At 50.6% G+C, this 20,490-nt stretch overlaps 2 protein-coding genes across 4 annotated transcripts in view; both read left to right on the forward strand.

The window, feature by feature from the left end:
* Positions 1-11,135: 11,135 nt before the first annotated feature.
* CUNH1orf53 (chromosome unknown C1orf53 homolog) lies at positions 11,136-16,801 on the forward strand. 3 transcript variants are annotated; one of them, XM_039883479.1, is made up of 3 exons: positions 11,136-11,400; positions 14,498-14,599; positions 16,129-16,801. In XM_039883479.1, the coding sequence occupies exons 1-3, from the start codon at positions 11,140-11,142 to the stop codon at positions 16,309-16,311; spliced, it is 546 nt and encodes a 181-aa protein (XP_039739413.1). In that variant the 5' UTR covers positions 11,136-11,139; the 3' UTR covers positions 16,312-16,801. The 3 variants fall into 3 exon arrangements, with proteins under 3 accessions (XP_039739413.1, XP_039739415.1, XP_039739414.1); XM_039883481.1 differs by lacking the exon at positions 16,129-16,801 and adding an exon at positions 15,873-16,015; XM_039883480.1 differs by lacking the exons at positions 14,498-14,599; positions 16,129-16,801 and adding an exon at positions 12,686-13,206.
* A 2,968-nt stretch (positions 16,802-19,769) lies between these two features.
* LHX9 (LIM homeobox 9) overlaps positions 19,770-20,490 on the forward strand; it is a 19,589-nt gene continuing 18,868 nt past the window's right edge. The window contains exon 1 of the mRNA XM_039883484.1: positions 19,770-19,796. The gene's annotated coding sequence lies outside the window, so the exon portion shown is untranslated. The remainder of the gene's footprint in view (positions 19,797-20,490) is intronic.

Raw genomic sequence — 20,490 nt, forward strand, 5'->3', positions numbered from 1 at the left:
TTGTTTGATTGGCAAGGCTGCTCCTCCCCTTGGGGTACCTGTGCGCATGCGCGCATGCATATAAAACAATTTGCATTAAACACCTCCGAGAAGAAATGACCTGTACCCCAATTTCTGCTCTCTGAGATTCAAAGTCTGCAAGAGCTGGGGTGGGGGCGGGAGAATGGGTGGGTTCTTCCCAAGGCCCAGTGGTAGGGCAGGGTATTAAGCCCTTAAAATAAATTTATCCGGAGGGAACAATGAAAGAGCTTAGATAAACCAGTTGCAGACAGAGTTCAAAGCTCGGAGAGGCCGAAAGGCCTAGCATTTGCTGGGTGTAGTCCCGGGAAGGAGCTAGAAGTGCAGGAAAGACTCTGCAGAGGGGGCTGCCCAGTCCTCGGCCAGTGCTGACCGGTGCGTCATGGGAAGAGACAACGTGAAGCCTGACAACAAGGACCAGCAGGAAAGAGGGGGTGGGATATTCCCTGGACATCTGCACCCTGGGAGAATAGTTCCTATTCCGCTCAGAGTAGAAAGACCCCAGAACCAATAGGCATTAAGTAAAGTCCTCAGAAGGCTATTCACTCCGTAGTGGAATCAAATAAGCCTTGGAGAGAAGGCTGCTCGGCACCTGCCCTACCGAAGCTGAACAAGAAGATTCAAGAGAGCCAAACTGATTCCAAAAAACTTAGCATTCCGGAACAAGAGTCGACAATATTTAAGAAAATGCAGCAAAGCACAACATCGACCGCATAAAATGTACAACGTTTGGCATCCAATCAAAAATTGCGTACATCGGAAGAGGCAGGAAAGTGCAATCCCTAACCAGGAGAAAAATCCATCACTGGAAACAGACCCCACATGACAAAGAATCATCAGAAAAGCTGTTTCTTAAAAAGCTGCTATAAATAGATTCCATATGTGCAGGAGGGTAGAGAAAAATCATCCGAATGAGAAGGAAATTCGACATTTAGAAAAGACTAAAATCGAAATTCTAGAGATAAAAAAAGACAGTATCTGAAATGAAAACTATGCTGAATGGGAGTAACGGCATAAGGAAAGATGGCTGAAGGTGGAAACATATCAGTAGGCACATCGAAATGAAACACAGAAATACAAAAGACTGGGAACAAGGAACAGAGCAGTAATGACCTGTGAGTCGATAGGAAACTAACATGCATGTAAATAAGGCTAAGGAGGAGGGAGAGGACCAGGGGGGAACAATGTAAAAAAATAGTGGCAGCCATTGTCCCAAATGTGATGAAAATACAAAGCTACAAATCCAGAAAGTTCAATAAACTAAAAAAAAAAAAAAAGAAGAAGAAGAAAATCGCACCGAGACATCATCATTAAACGGCTGAAAGCTGGTGATAAAGAGAAAATCCTAGCAGTAGCCAGACAGAAGGGGGAAAAAAATCACATTACAGAGTCTGAAGATGGAGAAAACTGTAGGAGATATCACCACACGCGCATTAGAACGGCAAAAAGTTAAAGCTGTAAAAAAAATTGATTCCAATAATCGTATTGTTGCTACTGGTATCGTTACTGCATTGTGATTCCTCTATCGTATGTTATGGATAAAATAAATGGGCAAATATGTGATAGTCTAACTATATCCTCTGTGATGACTTTGATAACTGAGACTTTCACATGGCAAAGGAAATAGATATATATATATATATATATATATACATATATATATATATATATATACAAATTACAAGAGCTACAGACACGATAGTCCTGATATTGAATTTAAAATATAAATATAAACTTATGATATACTGATATATTTTACCTGAAAAGTGTTCCCTACTCTGTCCTCTGAAAAGACATAGAAATAGTGACCACGTGAACAGAACCAAGAACCCACCAGAAGGAGCCTTGCTAATTTCAAGTCTAGGGTGGGAAATGCAAGTGGAACACCTGGTCATACCCAAGAGCAAAGAAACCGTCAGAGACCACTTAGGGTCTTGTCACCAAGACTCAGGCCATGGAAGACACTGGGCAGGCACGTCGAACATCAGTAAGCATAACAGCTGTGATGTCTTCAAACGTGGAAAATATGTCCGAACCCATGTGTTTGCAGTGATATTAAAACCAAAAACAAAAAACCTAATTCGTCACTGTTGGATGATTCTAGGGAACAAATTCATTATTTTGAAAACTGGTAAGTAAAAGGGCAGAGTCAAACATTTATCCTGTTAACACTGGGCTACTGAAATAGAAGGTAAGTAGAATTTTCTATTTAGAGAAATATTCCAGCAAAGAAAGAATGCCACAATTAGAATATCACTATTTTGCAACTTCTAATGAATTAATGGAGCTAGATATTAAGCATTAACTGTGGCGATCATCACCAAAAAAAGAGACACTCAGACAGTTTGTGTCTCCCTAATAGAGCATAACAATTCCTATGAGGTGTGTTGGCAAGAAGAAAAATCTAATTTAAATCTGATCAAGTCTCTAAATCCAATTTTCAATCTATAGAAAGTAAAAACAACCCAGTTTCTTCAGCAAATAAGTATCAAAGGGGAAAAAAATATATTGAGGAAGAAGTGATTGATAGATTAAAAACTAAGAAAAAGCATGCCATTTAAGAGACAAATTCTCACAGGAACTATTTGCCCGATATTAAGAAAATCCTTCCTTTAGGTGTCCTAATAGTGTTGTGGTTATATCTGAAAGAGATTATATCCTTAAACCTAAGGATGTTTATGGTATTTGTCATTTGCTACAAAATCACGTGACTGGAGGAGATGACATGCTCACGGTGAAACCACAGTCGCCGTGGGCACACGGGCCTCGAAGGTGGGAGATTCGTTACACTTTTTCTGTATAATTTTGTGTTTGTTGCATGGATTCTGCAATAAAGATTTTAAGGTAATAAAAAAGGATAAAGCAAGAAAAATTAACGCAAGACAATAGCGACTCTAAAAGAAGCTCAGCCAAGGCTCAAGTCCTCCAGAAATAAAGACAAAATGTGTTTCACTACATAGTTCACGACAAACTTTAAAGATATACCATTTCAGGGAGAGGAACTTCGAATTGTTTATCTGCACCAGTATTTATTAATAGCTAATTCTTACTACCACATGAGAAAAATCTTGGCTTTATTTGTCTCTTCATTTTACATTTTTTTTTTCATGCTTGTCCGCATAAAGCCAGAGGTAAGTGTTTTTTTTTGTTTTTTTTTTTTTAGAGCCATTCTTGCTTACCATAAGAAAAACACAACTGCCTATTTATAAAAAGGGGGAAAAAAAGACACGTTGCTTTCGTGTTCTCTCTGAATGGCCTGCTGGGAAAATTCCGTTCTACTGCAAACGACAGAATCCCACCACGGCGGGGTCCTCTCTTATTCTGTTTAAAAAGAAGTTTTGCAACATATATTTAGTGCTTAAGATGAAAAAGAAAAAAAAAATGAACTGTTTCTTTATACACTTCCGGTCTAGTGAAACACTTAACTCGCGATATGTTCCCATTTCCACAAAAATATCTTGTTTTTTTGAGGGGAAGTGGAGAATGAAAAAGGACATGGAACAAAGTGAGACCACGTGGGGGAAGACAGAGTTAAAAAAAAAAAAAAAGAAGGAGAATCAGGGCGGAAAGGGAGAGCAGGAGTATTTTTCTCAAGAAATTTGCATGTGTCAGAAGTAGATACATTTTTGTAATCACTAACTTCTTCATTTACTAAAACACTTTCTTTTTAGTTTCTTTCATTCCAAAAGCAATATGCAAAACGATGCATTATCATGTATAGAAGGTGCTGAAACCTTCCTGGCCCCAGTTCTGAGCTAAGCAATGTCACTAGGGTGGTGAGTGGCCATCCTCACCGCTCCCCTTAGATACGAAAGCATTCGAAGAGTTTTGGGAAGTTCTTTGTTTGTTTCTTTGCTGGTCCAAATTTTAGACGATTCTGTAAATATGATGCCAGAACTTGTTCTACTGACACGTTTCGTGGGCATCTCAAGTCAGCAGATGGAAGTCAGAGTCGTTCTTTTGAACAGTCGATTGTATTCTGTAGCAAAAATGCACTGCGTTGAACTGTCGTTGTGTTGGTGGACACTGAGATTATATCCATTTTTTGGCTGCCGCGATAAATGCTGATGTGGCCTAAAAATAAGATGTTTATATTTCTACAGAAAAGCCATTAAAAGGTGGAGCTGATAGGTCAAAGAGAATATATATTTTAATTTATAATAGACATTGTCAGATTTCTTTTCAAAATGTTTTCGGCTTTTACTTCCACTGACAACATATTAGTGTTCATTTTTCCATTTATGTCTTACCAACAATGAATGTTATGACCCTTTTAAATTTTCGCCATCAAATAAGAAAGGTTCTAAGTGATCGGAAGAAGCATTCCCTAGCGCCTCCCTCGAATCAAGGTCACGACCCATGCCTGTAGAACTGTGGCGTCTGCGGTTGATTTGCTCCATGATGTCGGCACGTGGACTGGACTTGTGCGGTGACATCCTTTACCCTACTCTGAGGCCCTAGATGGCCTAGAGGAGACTGTGCCACTGGAAATGTACCATCAGGAAAAAAGCACAGCACACAGGTCAACACCGCCATTGTCCTATGTGAAAAGTGCCTGGATGTTCACCGGAAACAGAATGATAGAAACAGAACATCACAGGGGTCTCAGGGGCTACCTATAAAACCCCTCCCAACGTCTCGTCCTGCCTCTGCTTCACTTCCTCTAATGACGGGGAGCCTACGAAAGCACACAGCCTGCTCCATAGAGAAAAGGCAAAGTTTTACTGCATGTTTATTCTGTACCAGACACAACTCAAAGTCCCCTGCAGGAAGCATCTCACTTAATCTTACAAAGACCCTGTCGAGGAGGCATTGCTGTTAACGCCGATTTCACAGAATAAACCGAGGCACAGACCACACAGCTCGCAGGTGGCTCGAAGTCACCGGGAAGCCGTGCTCTGCCCCTGCCACCTACTGCCTCCCAGAGGCGGCTCGGAGGCACTGTGTCTGTGGCCGGCCTGTGGCCTCACACCTCGCACCTCCTCCTCCGATGCCTCCAATGTCTGTGGATTTTCCTACAAGCTTTTACGGATGAAAAGGCTACAAACACTTGGAGGTAGCTCTGCGGTTCTGCTCCGTTAGCCTGTAGCGCTGGAGTGTGGTCAGCGGTAGCCTGAGCAAGGTCAGGGACCTGGTCCTGGAACTCACACAACGGGAGAGCGAGGAAATGGCCATGTCCGTATCTGTCACTTCTTACCCACCTCGAGTCAAGTCAGCTGTGCATCTTTATAGAAAACGGGGCTAAAAATGTCCCAGGGAGGGACCAAGCACCCAGCGTTACGGCACAAAGCTTTAATGGGGAAGATGAACCTATCCGTCAGGGAAACGCATGCACCCAGAAAGCCTCCCGCAGAACGCCCCACATGCCTCAGGATGAAGTCTTCTGGGGGGACGATGACAAGTGAGAGACTGGCACGAGAGACAAGCATAACAGTGTTCCAGTCACAGGAACCCAGAGATCTGGAACGTACGGTAATAAAGCTTCATTAAAACCACCCAAACGTCCACATTCATCACAAGGGAACGGACTCAGTGGAGGTTCAGATAGAAAACAAAATCGGGGGGCACGGCGGGAGTGAAATATGCCCACGAGGAACACCTGGTGTGTCTATCAAAGGCGGAGGAGGGACAGGAGATGTCGAAGATGTGCATCGCACAGGATCTCGAAGATGCATCGGTGTCACGCCCGCGGGAAGCCTGGAGTCGAGGTGATGCCTGCCTCTGGGGAGATATCAACCTGCGTCATGCTCAGCGGACGAGCCATCCACGTCAACGTCGTGGATATTCGACCTGAAACTCAGTCATGGGACAGGGGACACGCTTCTCTGCCTCCGGCGTCCACAAGAGCACGGAGAACAACACTTGGATTTGTATGTGATATTCGTGACCTTAGCCAAGGTCTCCCCACAACTGTGTCAGTTGCAAAGCACAATACTAATCCATTTCTTGTAATAAAGTAAAATGGAGCTCCGTTCTGGCCACTTTTTAGTGATGTTCTTTCTGGGAATTACACTCCTCGTACTGAGTACGCGTAAGAGTAGCTTTCATTGCGAACACCTGCATAACAAAAGGGCTAGAAGTAATTAGTCTGGACCTTTTATATGAGAGTGATTTCGTGCATGTAGTTTATAATTGGAACGGTTGTTCGGGGTTAACAAGGCCGCGTGTCGCTGTCAACATCAACCCGCTTCATTTGAAATGTGGCTCGTACGCGGCGCTCACCATTCATCCGTCGCCTGTGCCGGGGAAACGGGGAACGGGGTTGCCAAGTAAAGGCAGCGCTGCCTCGCTGTCTCCGTGTATCGTGTCCCAGAGCAGTAGCCGAGAAACACTGATGTGTCGATGAAACCGGACACTGCTTCTTAACCATCGGACATCAGGGGAAGACGCGTTTGAAGCGTTTCTTCACTACGCGACTCCGATGCGGGGTTTTGCGGCTTTTTGCGGCTTTTAGCCATTCATTCATTTCGACGAGCACTTCTTTTTAGCAGCTCCTATATATTTGCGCTGCTAGAGACACAGAGGTAATTACCCTCAAAGACCTCGCAATCGGCCACTACGAAAGCCCCATAAACATAGGACCGCGCAGGGAGCAGAACGCAGAGGCCCGTGCGACCAGCGTGGAGGTGAGCGCCCAGCCGAGGCTGCGGGGGAGGCCGCGGCGACCGTGAGACAAGTGAGCAGTCACCGAAGTTCAGGAGGGGAGGCGACAGGTGGGCTGAGGCTTTGAGGGGGGCACAACCTCACCACCGAGAGGAGATGAGGGACCCTTTTGCCACGACAGCTGGCATGCGTGAAGTGGGAACAGTAAGTCTCCAGCCCTTGAAGAAGGGCCCTGACACTAAGTCCTCTTCTTCGTCGTTTACATGCCATTTATCTATCAGTATCCCACCCGTTCTTGTCGTCGTCCTCGGGAAAGACACGACAAAGAGCAGAGCTAGAAGAATGGCAGACGCCAAGGAGGGCCGCCCAGCTCGAGACCTAGGTAAGCAGGCTGGCAGGACTGGGCGATGGGATGGAGAGCTGCGAAGAGACTGAAGGGCCATAGGAAGTCTCTGAGTCAGCCGCGCCTCTGAAAGAGAAAATGAGCGAGGAAGGAAGATTTCCGAGGAAGCGAGGACTCAGTGCGGGCCGTGAATGTGGCGAGTTTGGGGTGTTCTCCAGCGTGTGCGTCCAGCAGGCGGACAGTGGTGCGCCTCTCAGAAGCGCCCACTGACGTGGAGACCTGGGAGTCGTGGGCGTGTAGGTGACAGATCACAAACATAAGCGAAGGTAAAATCGCTCGGGGGTGCGTCGTGCAGTGAGAAGGGGTCCGAGAATTGCGCAGAAGGGGTCCGTCTCCGCTTCAAACGCAGCATGGCGCGCGGGCCGGCGGCTCAGGTAAGCGCAGACAGGTGCATTGGGTGTGTCCATCCGTCATCCCGACGCGCTGGTGGGCGGTGCGGATGGAAGCCAGACTCCTCCCTGAAGAACGAGAGGGTGCGAGAGGGGGCCAGATGGCTGGGTGACTTGGTGCGACCTAGCCATCTACGGCTCGTCCAGAAGGGCAAGAACGAAATGGGAAGGTGAGGGCCGCGGGCACTGGCGCCCTGGGCAGGCCGCGCTGGCGGGTGGCACCGCCGCGAAGTCAGCATGGATTCACAGCGCTGGCGCGCGGAGGACCGGTCCTCATTCTGGACAGATTCCCCTGAGACCAGCTCTGAGACCACGGGCGCGGTTGGGTGTCGCATGGAATGAAACGAAGGCTCGCCGCGGGCGCCCCCAGGGCATGTTGCGTCTGCTCTCCATCACGCGCTGGCAGTGAGGATGCGCTCTCCATGGAGCGTGACGTGTCACGACGCGCCGCTCTGCTGTTTGAGACACATCGAATACATAACTCGATGTCCAGGAAGAAGTGCGTAAAACAGGCAGTGAGCGGGCGCAGGTCTGTGAGCGCCTCTGTGACTCTGGCAGTCATTTGTCCACTAACGTGCGACACGTTCATAATTCATCACGAGGTAACAAAGTCAGTCAGAGGCAGCCTTGCCGGGCCTCGGATCAGGAAATATGATAATGTAAGCCCGTAAAATGGCCCAGTGTCATTTAATAAACACACCTTAGTGAGACTTCAGAGTTACTATCTTTATCACCTAGATTTTGAAAGTTTTATTTGCAACAATTAATATGTAGTAAATGTTTTCAAATTTGCATTATCTACAGAATGTTAATTTTAAAATTTCGTATGGAATGAAGTTGATATGTATTTGAGAAGGAAGAACCACTGACTCATTATTACTCATGGAGTGTCATAGTTCTCTGCCTAAAAGCACAAGGCTGCCTGGGAGATACAAAGATGCTAATGACATGTTCCCTGCTGTCTTATGATCTGTTTGGAAAACAATGCAGAAGCAATTACTACATATGGGTAAAAAGCCAAAATGGAACAGATAATTGTGGGAGATTAAAGGAAGGACATCTACAGGGGAACCAGAGGGACAAGGAAAATGTTTTAACTGATAAACAATTAAATACTAAAGGGGTCTGGTGGGCAGGAAGAATTTAGGCTGCCCTTGCAAGCCACGCTGTAGTGGGCGGTTTTTAGCCATTCTCAGCCATGGCTTTGCACACAGGAGGCTGGGGAACAGGCCCTGATGGGCCCCAGTACAACCTGCACTGAGATGGTTCAGTGATGAGCATGACAGAGATGGCTGCTCGGGGGCCGGAGGGAGCCTCCTAACAAGACTCCCCATTGAGCTGGACAGGGATGGAAAGAGATGAAGCCCAAGGAGCTGCTGGCAGCCACCTTTTACCGGTGAGACGTGGCCTGCCCACAGGGAGTTATCACCGAAGGGGCAGTGCCAAGAGCTGGAGGCCGAGCCCTGGTCTGCAGCGGGCCCCAGGCAAGTCAAGCCTCGTGGATCCGGGACGACATTCACTTTACGGTAACCAGAGGAAGCTGCGTGATCCATGCCCTGCGACCTGGAGAGGCCTGATCAATGTGACGAAAAATGAATCTAAGTGAAACTTAGGGCAGTGCATGCACCTCCCCACAAATAACAAGCACGTTCATTATCAATGTAGACACCTCAAATGATGGGATAGACTATAAAATATACTCAATATCATGTTACATGCAGAGACGGGGCACCAAGCAACTCTTCGGTCTACAGCTAATGGAGCCGTAAACGCGTTGCGAATTACGTGAGACTTAACCACGCTAACGGGGAACACTGTGCCCCCACACCCCGCATTCAGATGGCTTTGTCCACTGGGAGCTCAGAGAACCTGAGAAGAAACCACACATGCATGATGGAACAGGTAAGGGCTGAGACCCCAGGAAACGTCTTGAAAGGACTCAGTGAATCTAAGTTAAGGTGAAATGATACCTCCTTTGAAGTAGGAAGGTAAATGAAAACCGAAGGGTGCCGAGAATCTACTCAATGTCTAAATGGTACTCTAGTCAAATGACCCAGTGTTTGGAAATTATTTCCAGCACTAACAGGCTTTATCAACTCTTAACTGTGCAGATTCCCAGCTTTGATTCTATTCCAAAGGTAGATGATCTACGCAAATGCACGCACAGGTAACGAGGGACAGAACAAAATGGCTTTCTCGGCCTAAATGCCCCAAATCAGCCTTAACAGGATGATCTTTAAGCCTGGGAATGGAGGAGACGGAAAGGTTCTGGTCAATTCAGCGATCTGCCTTACCAAGTCATCTGAAAACAATTTTTACATCTTTTTTTTTTTTAATTTCGAAACAATTATAAATTCACAAGTTGCAAAGATGGTACAAAGAGGTGACTTCTCCCAGTTTCCCCAATAGTTACAGCTTCTGTACTTACAATACCAAAATCGAGAGTTCCACCTTGCAACAAGGTCTGTGGCTCCATATCTGACCACATGTGTAGACCTGCGTAACCGTCATGCTCAGCACACAGCTTTCGTCACCACAAAGATCTCCCTTGCTCAAACCCTTTACACTCACACCCACCCCCTCACCCATCCAAATAAGTTTCATGTAAAAGTACTCTTTCTACATGACTATTTTCTATGTGAACCTGGCTTAGTTTATTTCATTTCTGTAAAATGCTGTCCCCACGCTGTGCATTCATTTCATAACCCATCAATAGGTCATCTTCAATTTTAACAATGCACTCACTCTGAACTCCCAGACTTATTTCCTTTATTCAGGATTCGGTTTGGCTTACACACACACACACACACACACACACACACACACACACACAGGCTTACTAGTGAATTCTCTTTTCTAATGGCAGTTTGTTGCTTTTGATGATCTCGTTTGGTCCCAAATCCCCGTAGCTTTCCCTAGGAACCCTCCTTAGCCTTTCAGGTTCTAAACTCTTGTCGAATCACTGTGCAGTCTCTGGATCCTGTTAACTCATTTATTCCAACACAAAAGAAACAGATTTGCAAAACAGGATTCCAATTTATTAATACACTCTGAGGTTCCTAATGGATCAATAGGGTTGTTTCAATCAGTATCAAGAAAATCCAATCGTGACTGCTGTCAGCGTTGCACTATAGGGACAGGTGCCCCAAAGGGGCGGCGATGGTTCCTGGTGGCTTTGTCATCCTCCCCCTTACGACCCTTACGAAGCGGCTCCTCTCCAGCCCTTTTCCTGAAACCCAGGCTGAGGATTAATCTCATCATAACACCTGAAATTTCCTCCTGGGCTTGCGCTAACTGGCAATTCAAAAAAAAAAAAAAAATTGGGGGTGGGGTGGGATATCGGTATAACTGTCATCTTTCAGGCAGAACCTCTCCCTTCCATTTGTGTTTGATTTCACTTTGGGTCACTTGAGGCCGGGCCAGCTTCTCAGGTGGGTCCTCGCACCTGTCACCTGCCGCCCCTGGCCCTCCCTGGATGGGCCATCAACACACCCCAGCTGTTGCAGTCACAGTGCATCTTAACGGCTGTGCCCATCACGCTGAACCGTCCAAGTCTAGTCTGACATGACACACACAAAAACGTGCCCTTTCCATCTCAGAGGATAAAGGGGACACTGAGAGCTCAAGCCCGGAAGCTGGAGGTGCCCGCAAGCCCCGGCCCCGCGCCCGTCCGGCCTCCCGCTGCCCGCCCGCGCGGCCGCCCCGCCTCCCGCGGCCTCGGCGGCCATGGCGGCCACGCGCGTGCCGGCGCTGGCGGGCGCGGCGCTCCGGGGCCGGCTCCCCGCCGCCCTGCCGCCGAGGCCCGTCCGGGGCGCTGCAGGGCGACAGCCCCTCGGCGTCGCCCTCTGCTCCGCTTCCGGACGAGACCGCGGCGGCGCCGGACCTCGCACGCAGGACAGGCCCGAGGGGGAGGTGCGGCGTCCGGCGAGCGAAGAGTTAACGGCCGCGGAGCGACGGATCGTGGACCTACACGCGGCCGCCTGCGCGGTGAGGCCCCGCCCGCCCCCGCGGCCCCGGGGCACCTGCGCCTGCGCGCTGTGGCCCTCCGGCCCGGCCTGCGCGTCCCCGGGACCCGTGCGCCTGCGCGCTGTGGCCCTCCGGCCCGGCCTGCGCGTCCCCGGGCCCCTGCGCCTGCGCGGTGAGGGCACGGCCCGGCCTGCACGGCCCCGGGGCCCTTGCGCCTGCGCGGTGAGGGCCCGGCCCGGCCCACCCCGTAGGCCCCAGTGTACGCGCGCCTGCGCAGTATCGACCCTCCTGCTGGGCCTGCGCGTCCCCGGCAAAGCGAGCGGTTGGGGACCCTGTGTGGTCCTGCGTCTGGCGGGTGGGAGCTCGCACACTTCCCGCTCCGACTTTTTCTCTTAAACGGTGGCCATAGTTTCTTATCCTGGGCTGAGTTAACGTTTCTCTGTCCTGAGTGGGGCCACAACTCGTTTCTGATCAGCGTCCGAGCTAAACTCCGGCCGCAGTGTGCACCCATCGCCCCGTGTGTGTGCATGTCCGTGTGCACGCGCATGTGTGCGCGTGTGTGCGTGTGTGCGCGGACGGGGTTAAGGGATTGATGCACGAGGTAGAGGAGCTGAGAAGTTACAGGAAAAATATGTTTATCAACATTATCAGTTAAACACTTTGCTATCTAATGATTTTACTAACGAAAAAAAAACAAATTCGATTTTTGCTACCAAAAATTTAATTTTCCTTTCGTCCTTTCCGTCTATTCTAACGGAGCACAATTACAGAAAAAACTGTAATCGGGCGTTTGCATCCTTCCGGGACAGTCTTGAGCGGTGTTTTCTTCCGTTTTGGGGATTTGACAGTTGCTTGTTAACACCAATATCGAAACTTGCCATCTCTCCTTACTTTCTGACACCTCAGACTACATGAGTCTAAAGGTAGCGTGGCCATATTTTTATTGAGAGAGCAAGTGAGTTTTATAATTAACATGCGAAAACAATATGAAAGTAACCTATGTAATACACCGCGTGTGACCAGTACTCGACTGGACTAGTGTTGTCTGGTGTGGCTTGAGCCAAAGAAGCATGCAAGAAAACCTTGGAAGCTGCCTAAAGTTGACTTTCTTTCCTGGATCATAGGCCCTGAAGATCCACTGGCCTGACTCATTCAAGTGTTGAAACTTATGCATAAAGTTTCATCAAGAAATAACTGGCAGCTTTTCACTGTTCTTGTTTGTACTCTTTTTTAAAATAACCCTGTATAATTTGTTCCCATATTTCAGCATGTAAGTATGATAAAGAAAAAGTTTCATTCTTTTTAGAGCAAACACCAGTGGCATGTACAGATGGGTTCGATCAGCCTGGGAAAGAAGCCTTTTCTCGCTTGGGGCATCCACAGATATGTCATCAGCGTCAGCATCACAGGTCAACTGTCCAGGAGACCACAAGTCAACCCCCAAACAAGCTTGCTTTCCTTTCTCAACAAACAATGCCCCTCACAGTGCTCCTCCATCTGTGCCTCAAGGGAGGGAGGTCTCTTACTGTCCCCCGCTGTGTGACTGGCGTCGCTGGGCACCTTGCTCTCCAGGCAAACGGTCAGCGCCCCTGTTGCGTCTTTGTGGTCACTGTTACCTGAGGCTCATCTACTGAAGACCAATTAAGTTTGTGCGGACGGCCAACAAGATCAGGGTTTCTCTGTCCTCAAGGAAAGCAGGAGAACAGACGCGAGCATGCGCAGGACTGATGTACTAGGCTCTGGGCTGCTGGGTAATTGCCCTCAGAAGACCCAAAAGCCATGAAAAGTGAAAAGAAGGCTGCTAACAGGATTCCGTGTGTGCGTGTGCGTGTGCGTGTGTGTGTGTGTTCCAACTCTCCAGACACGGGCTCTGTCAATAAACAAGTGAGGGTTTGACAGTCATTCTACAATAGCATTTCGAGCTCTTGGTTTCAGGTAATCTGCTTCTGCGGTCCCACAGGATTTTCAAGGCCCCTTACACTGGCCTTGGGACTTGCCTGCTGGATTTCTGCTGGCCCAGTCTAGCTTTGCTGGAAGGCCTTAGAGCAGACCGAGCCTGGACCTCCGTTCGTCTTTGTGCTCCAGGCTTAATTTCATGAAGCATAGTTGGTGAAAACCTCAACTGGAGTAAGACATTCAGCCATTAAGGAAGACACTCTGAAGAACACGCTGCGGCACATCCAAAAACAAATGTTAGACGACATCCGAATTTCATGCGTATTTGAACGAAAAAAAAACTCTATACAAGAGTGGTTCTGTAAACCACTCTCTATAAACCAGAGGGTTCTATAAACGCCCCGGGAGAGAGTTCCCCTACAGAACTTCCAGGCTAAATCACGTCGCTCACGTGGCCAAGACCCAAAGAAGTGGTCAGATTATTCACTCTGCCTTCACGTTGTGTACTTGGGATGCTTTTAAAAACCATGTATGAACGGAGGTAGTGTGCTTCCTTGGCATCTGAAATGGCATGGGAAGAGTTGCTTTTAATCAAACTCATGAAAGTAGTGAGCGTTAATGTTAAAACAATACTTTTTTTTTTTTTTTGCTTAAAAACAACACGGAAAAAAAGAAAATAGTAAAACATTCACTGCAGTCACACATCATGTAGGCAAAGAAAAGTATTCAATAAGAGCGAAGGTAATTCTTTTCTATGAGGACTGTTGGTTTCAATTAGCACCTTTTCTGTAAGTTTAAATCATGATCCACATATTTTAAGAACTGAAATTACAAGTGCAACTTCTGAGTGAAAGTTCATTTTCAGCCTCTTAAGCTCTTAAAATCACCTCAATCACCGGGTATTAAACTTTGTTACCTAGAAACTGAATGAAAAATACCCGAGCAGTAGCTACATGGTCACTGCGTATAGAGGGGCTGTTGTTTTTCCCATCAACTTCTCGTTTTTCTCAAACTGTATATTTTCTCCTTCTGTCGCATAAAGTTGGCTTGCGTATAATGTTGGACTGCATTCAGTCTTGAATTGCCAGGGCCACGAAAATGGCCAGGGAGAAGTCTCATGTTGTTTGAAGAACGTTTTGCAGTGTTTTCTGAGTAGAACTTACGGTGAGGAGGTCTGATGAATATTGAGATGGATGACTTGTTTTATTTCATTACACTTCAGGCCGGCCAGCTGAACTACGTGGACCCAGCCACTGGCTACGTGGTGCTCACCCAGGTCGCTCACTTGCAGAGAGGAAGATGCTGTGGCTCTGCCTGCAGACACGTGAGTGGCAAACTCCCACATCACAGTGGGAGTTGGCGGGGCTTCCGTAACTTCATAACTACCTGTCATTCGAAAAACAAGTCAAATAAAAAAGCTAAATAGACCCGTAGCACGCTTTTCACAAGCTGCTCAAGCCAGGGGCAGCGAAGTCCTCAGGGCCAGCACAGGGCCTTTTAAGTTAATGGGATTTGGTGGCATTTCACTGTGACCACCAGTTCCTTGAAATGCCGTGATTCGAAATCCATGGGAGTTCTTTATTACAAGGAAACTTTTCATGAGGTTTTAAATAAGTTGTGTTCACTTATTTAAGTACAAAGAGGGCAGGAAAAGGAGCTGGAATGGTGCACACACTGCATCCCAGAAAACGTTTTTTCTTCATTATTAGCTGAATAAATAGAAACTTGCCCAGCATTGAAAGGTGGGTGTCTTTTGAATGATTATGATTTCCTTTCTTTGTTCCATTTCCCCTCTTTCCTTCCTCCCTCCCTTCCTTCCTTCCTCTTTCCTTCCTCTTCTCTTCTTCCTCCTCCTCCTTCTGCTTCTCTTTCTCTCTCTCTCTTTCTGTGGCATTTTCTACTGTCTTTAACCATGACACTAGCTACCCCAAACGTACTGCTGTGCCTTTCCTAAAATATATATTTCAGTGGAATGTGTGTGTATATATATTCACTGATTTAGATGAACTCACTACTTTTCTATTTTGAGCAAAAAAAAAAAAAAAAAAAGTAAAATAAATGGAAATGGGTTCTCCACAGTAAGTTTTTAGAAACATCTTAGTCAGGTAAATTGTTATAGAGCTAGGATTATAAACGGATACGAACCTCTGTCTATAGACCACTTTTACTGGGGCAAAAAGGTATTATTTACTTTAACCGACCCCACTTTGTAATTAAGGCCTCGATGCTACATGTGTGTATTGAATGTCGCCGGCATTGAAAAATTAAGCTTCCACTTTTATGGATGTTCCTACCTGTACCATTAGCTGTTTCTAATGAAAGGCATAAGAAATTTGCATAAATTGGGGAACTGAGGATTTTCTAAGAGTGTTTAACGGTGAAATTCTTAAAGTTGGAAAGTGGCATCCAGGACGTGATTCTTGGACCCTAATCAGGATTATTCACCGAAGGTTGCCATTATTCTCCTTAGTCTCCAGGAGCTGAGAGATCAAACGATCTTCTTAACATGAGTGGCAGTCTCTCTCACCAGAGGTATCGTACCTTTCCAAGATGATAGTTAGGTAATTCTATAATACTTTGTTTTATTTCTTCTGCAGTGTCCATATGGTCACGTCAACGTTAAAGACCCATCTAAAAGAAAGCGATTCAATTCCTATTTTTACATTTGACAACAGTTTCATCTCTGTTCTCCATCTAATTAAACCTTATTTTAACTACATTAAAAGAACATCAAAAGAAAAGTAAAAAAAAAAAAAAAAAAAAAAAGCAGCAAATGTGTTTCAAAATTGTACGTTAATAGTTTTTCTTTTTTTTGCTTCTTTTTTTTTTTTTGTTTCAACACATATGTCGAAGAAAGAAAATAATGACTGTTCCATTAAACGAACAGAAGCGATCGGTGCCATTGGCAGCTCTCGGTTTTCGTGGGGCCTCGGCTCTCCTGCTGTGTTCTCCTCGCCGTCAGCAGCCCAGCGGAAGTTGCTGGCGAACGGAAGAGCTCGAACGCATCCTCCCTTTTGTTCGTGTCCTGAGCGGTGAGGAGGTCCAGGTGAGGCTGCCTGCCCTGGAGCCCCGGTGCCCGGAAGGTGCCAGTGTGCGCTGGGAGACGCTCTCACCGTCCATCTGTTCTCTCGATGAAAACTTTAAATCGCTCTGACTCGGGGGTGTCAGGCCGCTTCCAGTGAACCGTCCTTTCTTCTCTCCCCCACATTTTTCTCCTCCATTTCCTATGCCGTTTCCCCGGTGGCTCTGTCTTAGAAGGTTTTATTAGCCTTGTCTCCCACAGACCCTGAAAGGATGTTCCCCAGCGCGCCAGGGGCTGGCCTTGGTCTCCGCCTGTGGCCTCAATAAGTGCTTTAAAGATCTTAAGCAACCCAAACCTTCTGGAGCCTTCTCCCATGTGAGATTCAAAATAAAAGCCCTTCAAACGGTAAAATAAGCGTAAAGAAGCCCAGGAAGGTTCTAATATTTCCATGGATTGTCACTTCCGTTGTTCATTCTACGGCAAATATGAAATTGTTTCCCAAAACAATTGCATGTTGCTGCCTCAGCTTTGCTGGTGCTCTGGCTTAGGTGCCCTCAGCAGCACTGGCCACTGGCTCTGCCAGGTGTCCAGGGCTCTGTGGCCAGGTGCTACCCTCCCTGGAAGTCATCTAGGGGCGGAAGGGGGTCAGCCTTGTGATGGGGGAGGCGCTTTGTCTTCGGACTCCTGAGCCCATCGATCTCTCCAGGCCGGGTCTGGGGCCGCCAGCTGACCCCACATTTCCCGCCACATTTGAAAACCAAGGCGGCTTTCCGGTGGGGGCTGGATGCTGCTCCCCTCAGCAGTGCCAAGAGAGAGAAGGGAAAGAAATGGAGCCGGCAAAGGCCATCTTCCCAGAGAAGCTAAGGAGAGAGGACAGGACGCGCATCCCCGGCGAGGCGGTGTTTTGAGAGAGGCGCCGGGCAGATGGGAATGACTGATGGGCGCCTCCTCCCCGCGCGCTCTCCCCCGCTCCCAGCAGCGGGCGCCTGGCCCAAGGAGCGAGGACCCGGGTTCCGTCGCGCAGGACCTTTCTGTGGGACGCTTGTGACTCTTCCTGGCGGAACTTCAGGCTTGCGGGGCGACAACAGCAAAGGAGCTGCTGGGGATGGGGCGGGCAGCGCGCGCACTTTCCCGCTTCTGGGGCGGGCGCCCGGGCCCGGGGCCATCTGTGGCTCTGGGGGCGGGGGTGGGGGGAGGGGAGGCAGGGGCGCCCAGGCCCGGGGCCATCCTGGGGGAGGGGGCGCCCACATGAAACGCAGTGTGGACACAGAAACGCGCCTCCCCGCGAGGGCTTCGAGCTACGCCGTATTCGCACGTTGTAAAGTGAGCACGCGGGTTCCTTATTGGGCGTGTGGGTCCAAACGGTGGACGTGGAGCGACGGAGACTTCCAGCCCGAACCCCGCCCAGGCGCAGCTCCACGTCCAGGGTCCCTGGAGAGTCCCGCCGCAGGGCGCCGGCAGCCGGGGGGCGCCGATGGCTAGGTCGTTTCTAACACGGAAGACCCAGAGGAAGCTGGGTGTCTCGTCGTGGGGCTTACGGGGTCGGAGGGCGGGCGGGGGTGCCAGCAGGGGGACCCTCGCTTCCCTGGCCCTGCCCTCCGCGGGCCTGGCGGCAGGTGGATCGCCTCGCGCGCGTCCCCTTACCCGGAGCCACACCGGCGCCCCACCCTCGGCGACACCTGGGGCTCCCGAACCCAGCGCGTTGGGAAACCGAGGGCATTGCGAGAAGGGAGGAAGACCCCCGGGCCCCGCGGCTCTGTTCCGTCGCAGCGCCCCGCACCCCGAGCTCGCCAGGGCCGTTCCGCACGCGCGGCTCCGGCGCCCGGCGCCAGCCGGCCAGACCCTTGGTGCCCGGCTCAGCACCAGGCCGGCGGCGAGCGGCGAGCGGCGAGGCGCCTTCCGAGCACGTGGAGCTGCACAGCCCCTGGCCAGCCCAGAGGGCATCGCCCCCCGACCCCCGCCACCGCCCCACTCCACGCCAGCGCCTGCCTCGTCACCGTCCCCACCTTCCCGCAGAGGCTTGAGTGTGCGGACTGGACATGTGCACGTGGGCGAGGATTTAAACCTCGGTGCATTTTTTTTCACTTCCCGGCAACCATCCAACGGGAACTTCTGCCCAAGCCGTCTCCTCCCCTCTGGGGAGAAAAAAGGTGTGTGTGTGTGTGTGTGTGTGTGTGTGTGTGTGTGTGTGCGCGCGCGCGCGCTTCGCGTGTGTCAGTGCAGGGGTGGCAGCACCCTCTGGCGCGCTCCTGTGGAGAGCCTAGTTTCTAGGAGAGACTGTGGAAGACCTCGCAGCTCTCTAACGACGGGATGAGTGGTCCCCGGGACGCCCACCGCCCAGGCCCTCTGGATGCCCTGCTCTGTGCGGGGCGCCCGCGCTGGGTGTGCCTCGTCCCCACGAAAGGCTTCAAGGTTGGGCTCAAGATACAAAGCTCCAGGCCCGCGGCCCTTCCCAAGGCTCTGGGAGTCATGGAGTGTAAACGGAGATCGTGGCCTCAGGGGAGTGGGAGATCCCTGACGACGCCTCTTCCCACCCCAAATTGTATTCTGAAGTGTGAGGGGTGTGCGGTGCAGTACGCGCGCTCCTGTGTGCGTGCGTGCGCGCGCGCGCGCGCGCGTGTGTGTGTGGAATGCATATGTTTATCACATACTTAAATCGGTTCGTCACTCAAAACAGGATAAAAACCGCTGCTTTGGACCTAAGTACCTAAGCGTTTTCGGGTGGGTGTCGCCGTCCATCCGATGGCCTCGCCAGCGAGCACAGAAGCTGAACCCGGGAGGCTTGTCCCCTCCTTGGCTGTGAACACGAACCGAGATGGGGGGCTTCTGGAGGAGAGAGAGAGAGCTAAGGAGGCCGGGATGGTGGGGGGGGGAGGAGTCTGAGTGAGGGGACTTAGGAGGTGAACTAGTGGACGAATTGGCTGGGACTCCGGCTGGTGAAGCCAAGCGTTCCAGTACAGAGAGGAACTCTGTACGGGGTGTTCTGAGCTACATTCGGGGTTTGGGGTGCAAGGTGAAAGCCAGGGGCTGGGATTCGCGGCTCCTGCGAGACCCCTCGCCCCCCTAAACTGTGTGGCAGAGCTGGCAGGCCCCCGCAAAGGTGGGTCACTCCTGCCGAGCCCCACGTGCCCCGCATTCCACGCTGTTTACGCGCGCGGATTCCAGGCGCGCGGGCGCCGCCGGCCCACCGCGCCCTGGGCGCACGCAATGCGGAGACACCATGGGGTCGCCGGGGAGGAGCCGGCACGGACGATGGCATGGTAACCCGGACCCGCATCCCACAGCGGCCAATCTCGCTGCTCACATCCCCTGCCCCTTCGGCGCCGGGAGCCTCTGAGTGGTCCCCGCCCCCCATCTCCTGCTGCGAGGGGCGCGCTGCGTGGGGGAGTAGGTAAATCATTGGCCAGAGACGGCTTCCCGGTTCTCCGTCCGCTTCCCCGCCACCTGACTGCACCTGGGGCTGCTGGGGCGACGCAGCCCCTCAGGGACCTGCCACCAGGTAACAAGGCCCCGCCCGTCCCGCGTCTGGGCGTCTGTCTGCGCCCCCGAAAGGCTGTTCTCCCAGGTTCTGAGTCGGTTCTCCCCCAGAAGGTTAATCGTCATCCCCATCTCCTTGCACGGCCGGGCGGGAGAGAGACCTCACGCCTGCCCGCTGACCCGCCGACAACACCCCCCTTCACCCCGGAGCGCAGAGCGCACCCCAAAGTGCCTGGTTCCCTCGCCCGCCGGGAGAGCCCAGAGTGAGGAAGGACCAGGAGGCGCGGGCGGATGTGAGGGCGGCGATCAGTGGCCTGGCCGGGTTCCCGCACCAGCCGCCACCCCGCGCCGTCTGTGCAGGCTCCGGCTGGCGACCGCGTCTTTTAGGTCCGCGCTCGGGGAAGGCCGCGGCCGGCTGGCGACCGGAGCCCAGGGCGCACCGCGGGACTCCGGCTCCCGGCGGGGCCTGAGCCTCAAGATGCTGGGGCTTTATGAGGTTCAGTAACTGGCGAGGCCTCCATTAACACCTCCCCGGATTATTGAGAGGCTGGAAGGGCGGGACGGAGCGCGTCTCGGGGCACCCGCCGGGGGTGGGGTACCCTCTGCCCTCCCCCTTCTTCCCCCCTCCCGAGCTGGAAGCATAAACAGAAAATAAAAGGCGGGGGGAGGGAGCTGCGGGTCAGAGGTGAGGGATTCGGGTGAGAGAGAAGGAGGGA

The sequence above is a fragment of the Pteropus medius genome, unplaced genomic scaffold, assembly GCF_902729225.1.
Source record: "Pteropus medius unplaced genomic scaffold, Ma_sr-lr_union100, whole genome shotgun sequence".
In the NCBI taxonomy this organism is placed as follows: Eukaryota; Metazoa; Chordata; class Mammalia; order Chiroptera; family Pteropodidae; genus Pteropus; species Pteropus medius.

Bases quoted from the DNA above. Each gene is read 5' to 3' on its own strand.
- CUNH1orf53 (XM_039883479.1), top strand. From the start codon at position 11,140: ATGGCGGCCACGCGCGTGCCGGCGCTGGCGGGCGCGGCGCTCCGGGGC. The intron at 11,401-14,497 runs GTGAGGCCCCGC...ATTACACTTCAG, and splicing joins TACACGCGGCCGCCTGCGCG to GCCGGCCAGCTGAACTACGT. The intron at 14,600-16,128 runs GTGAGTGGCAAA...CATATGTCGAAG, and splicing joins GTGGCTCTGCCTGCAGACAC to AAAGAAAATAATGACTGTTC.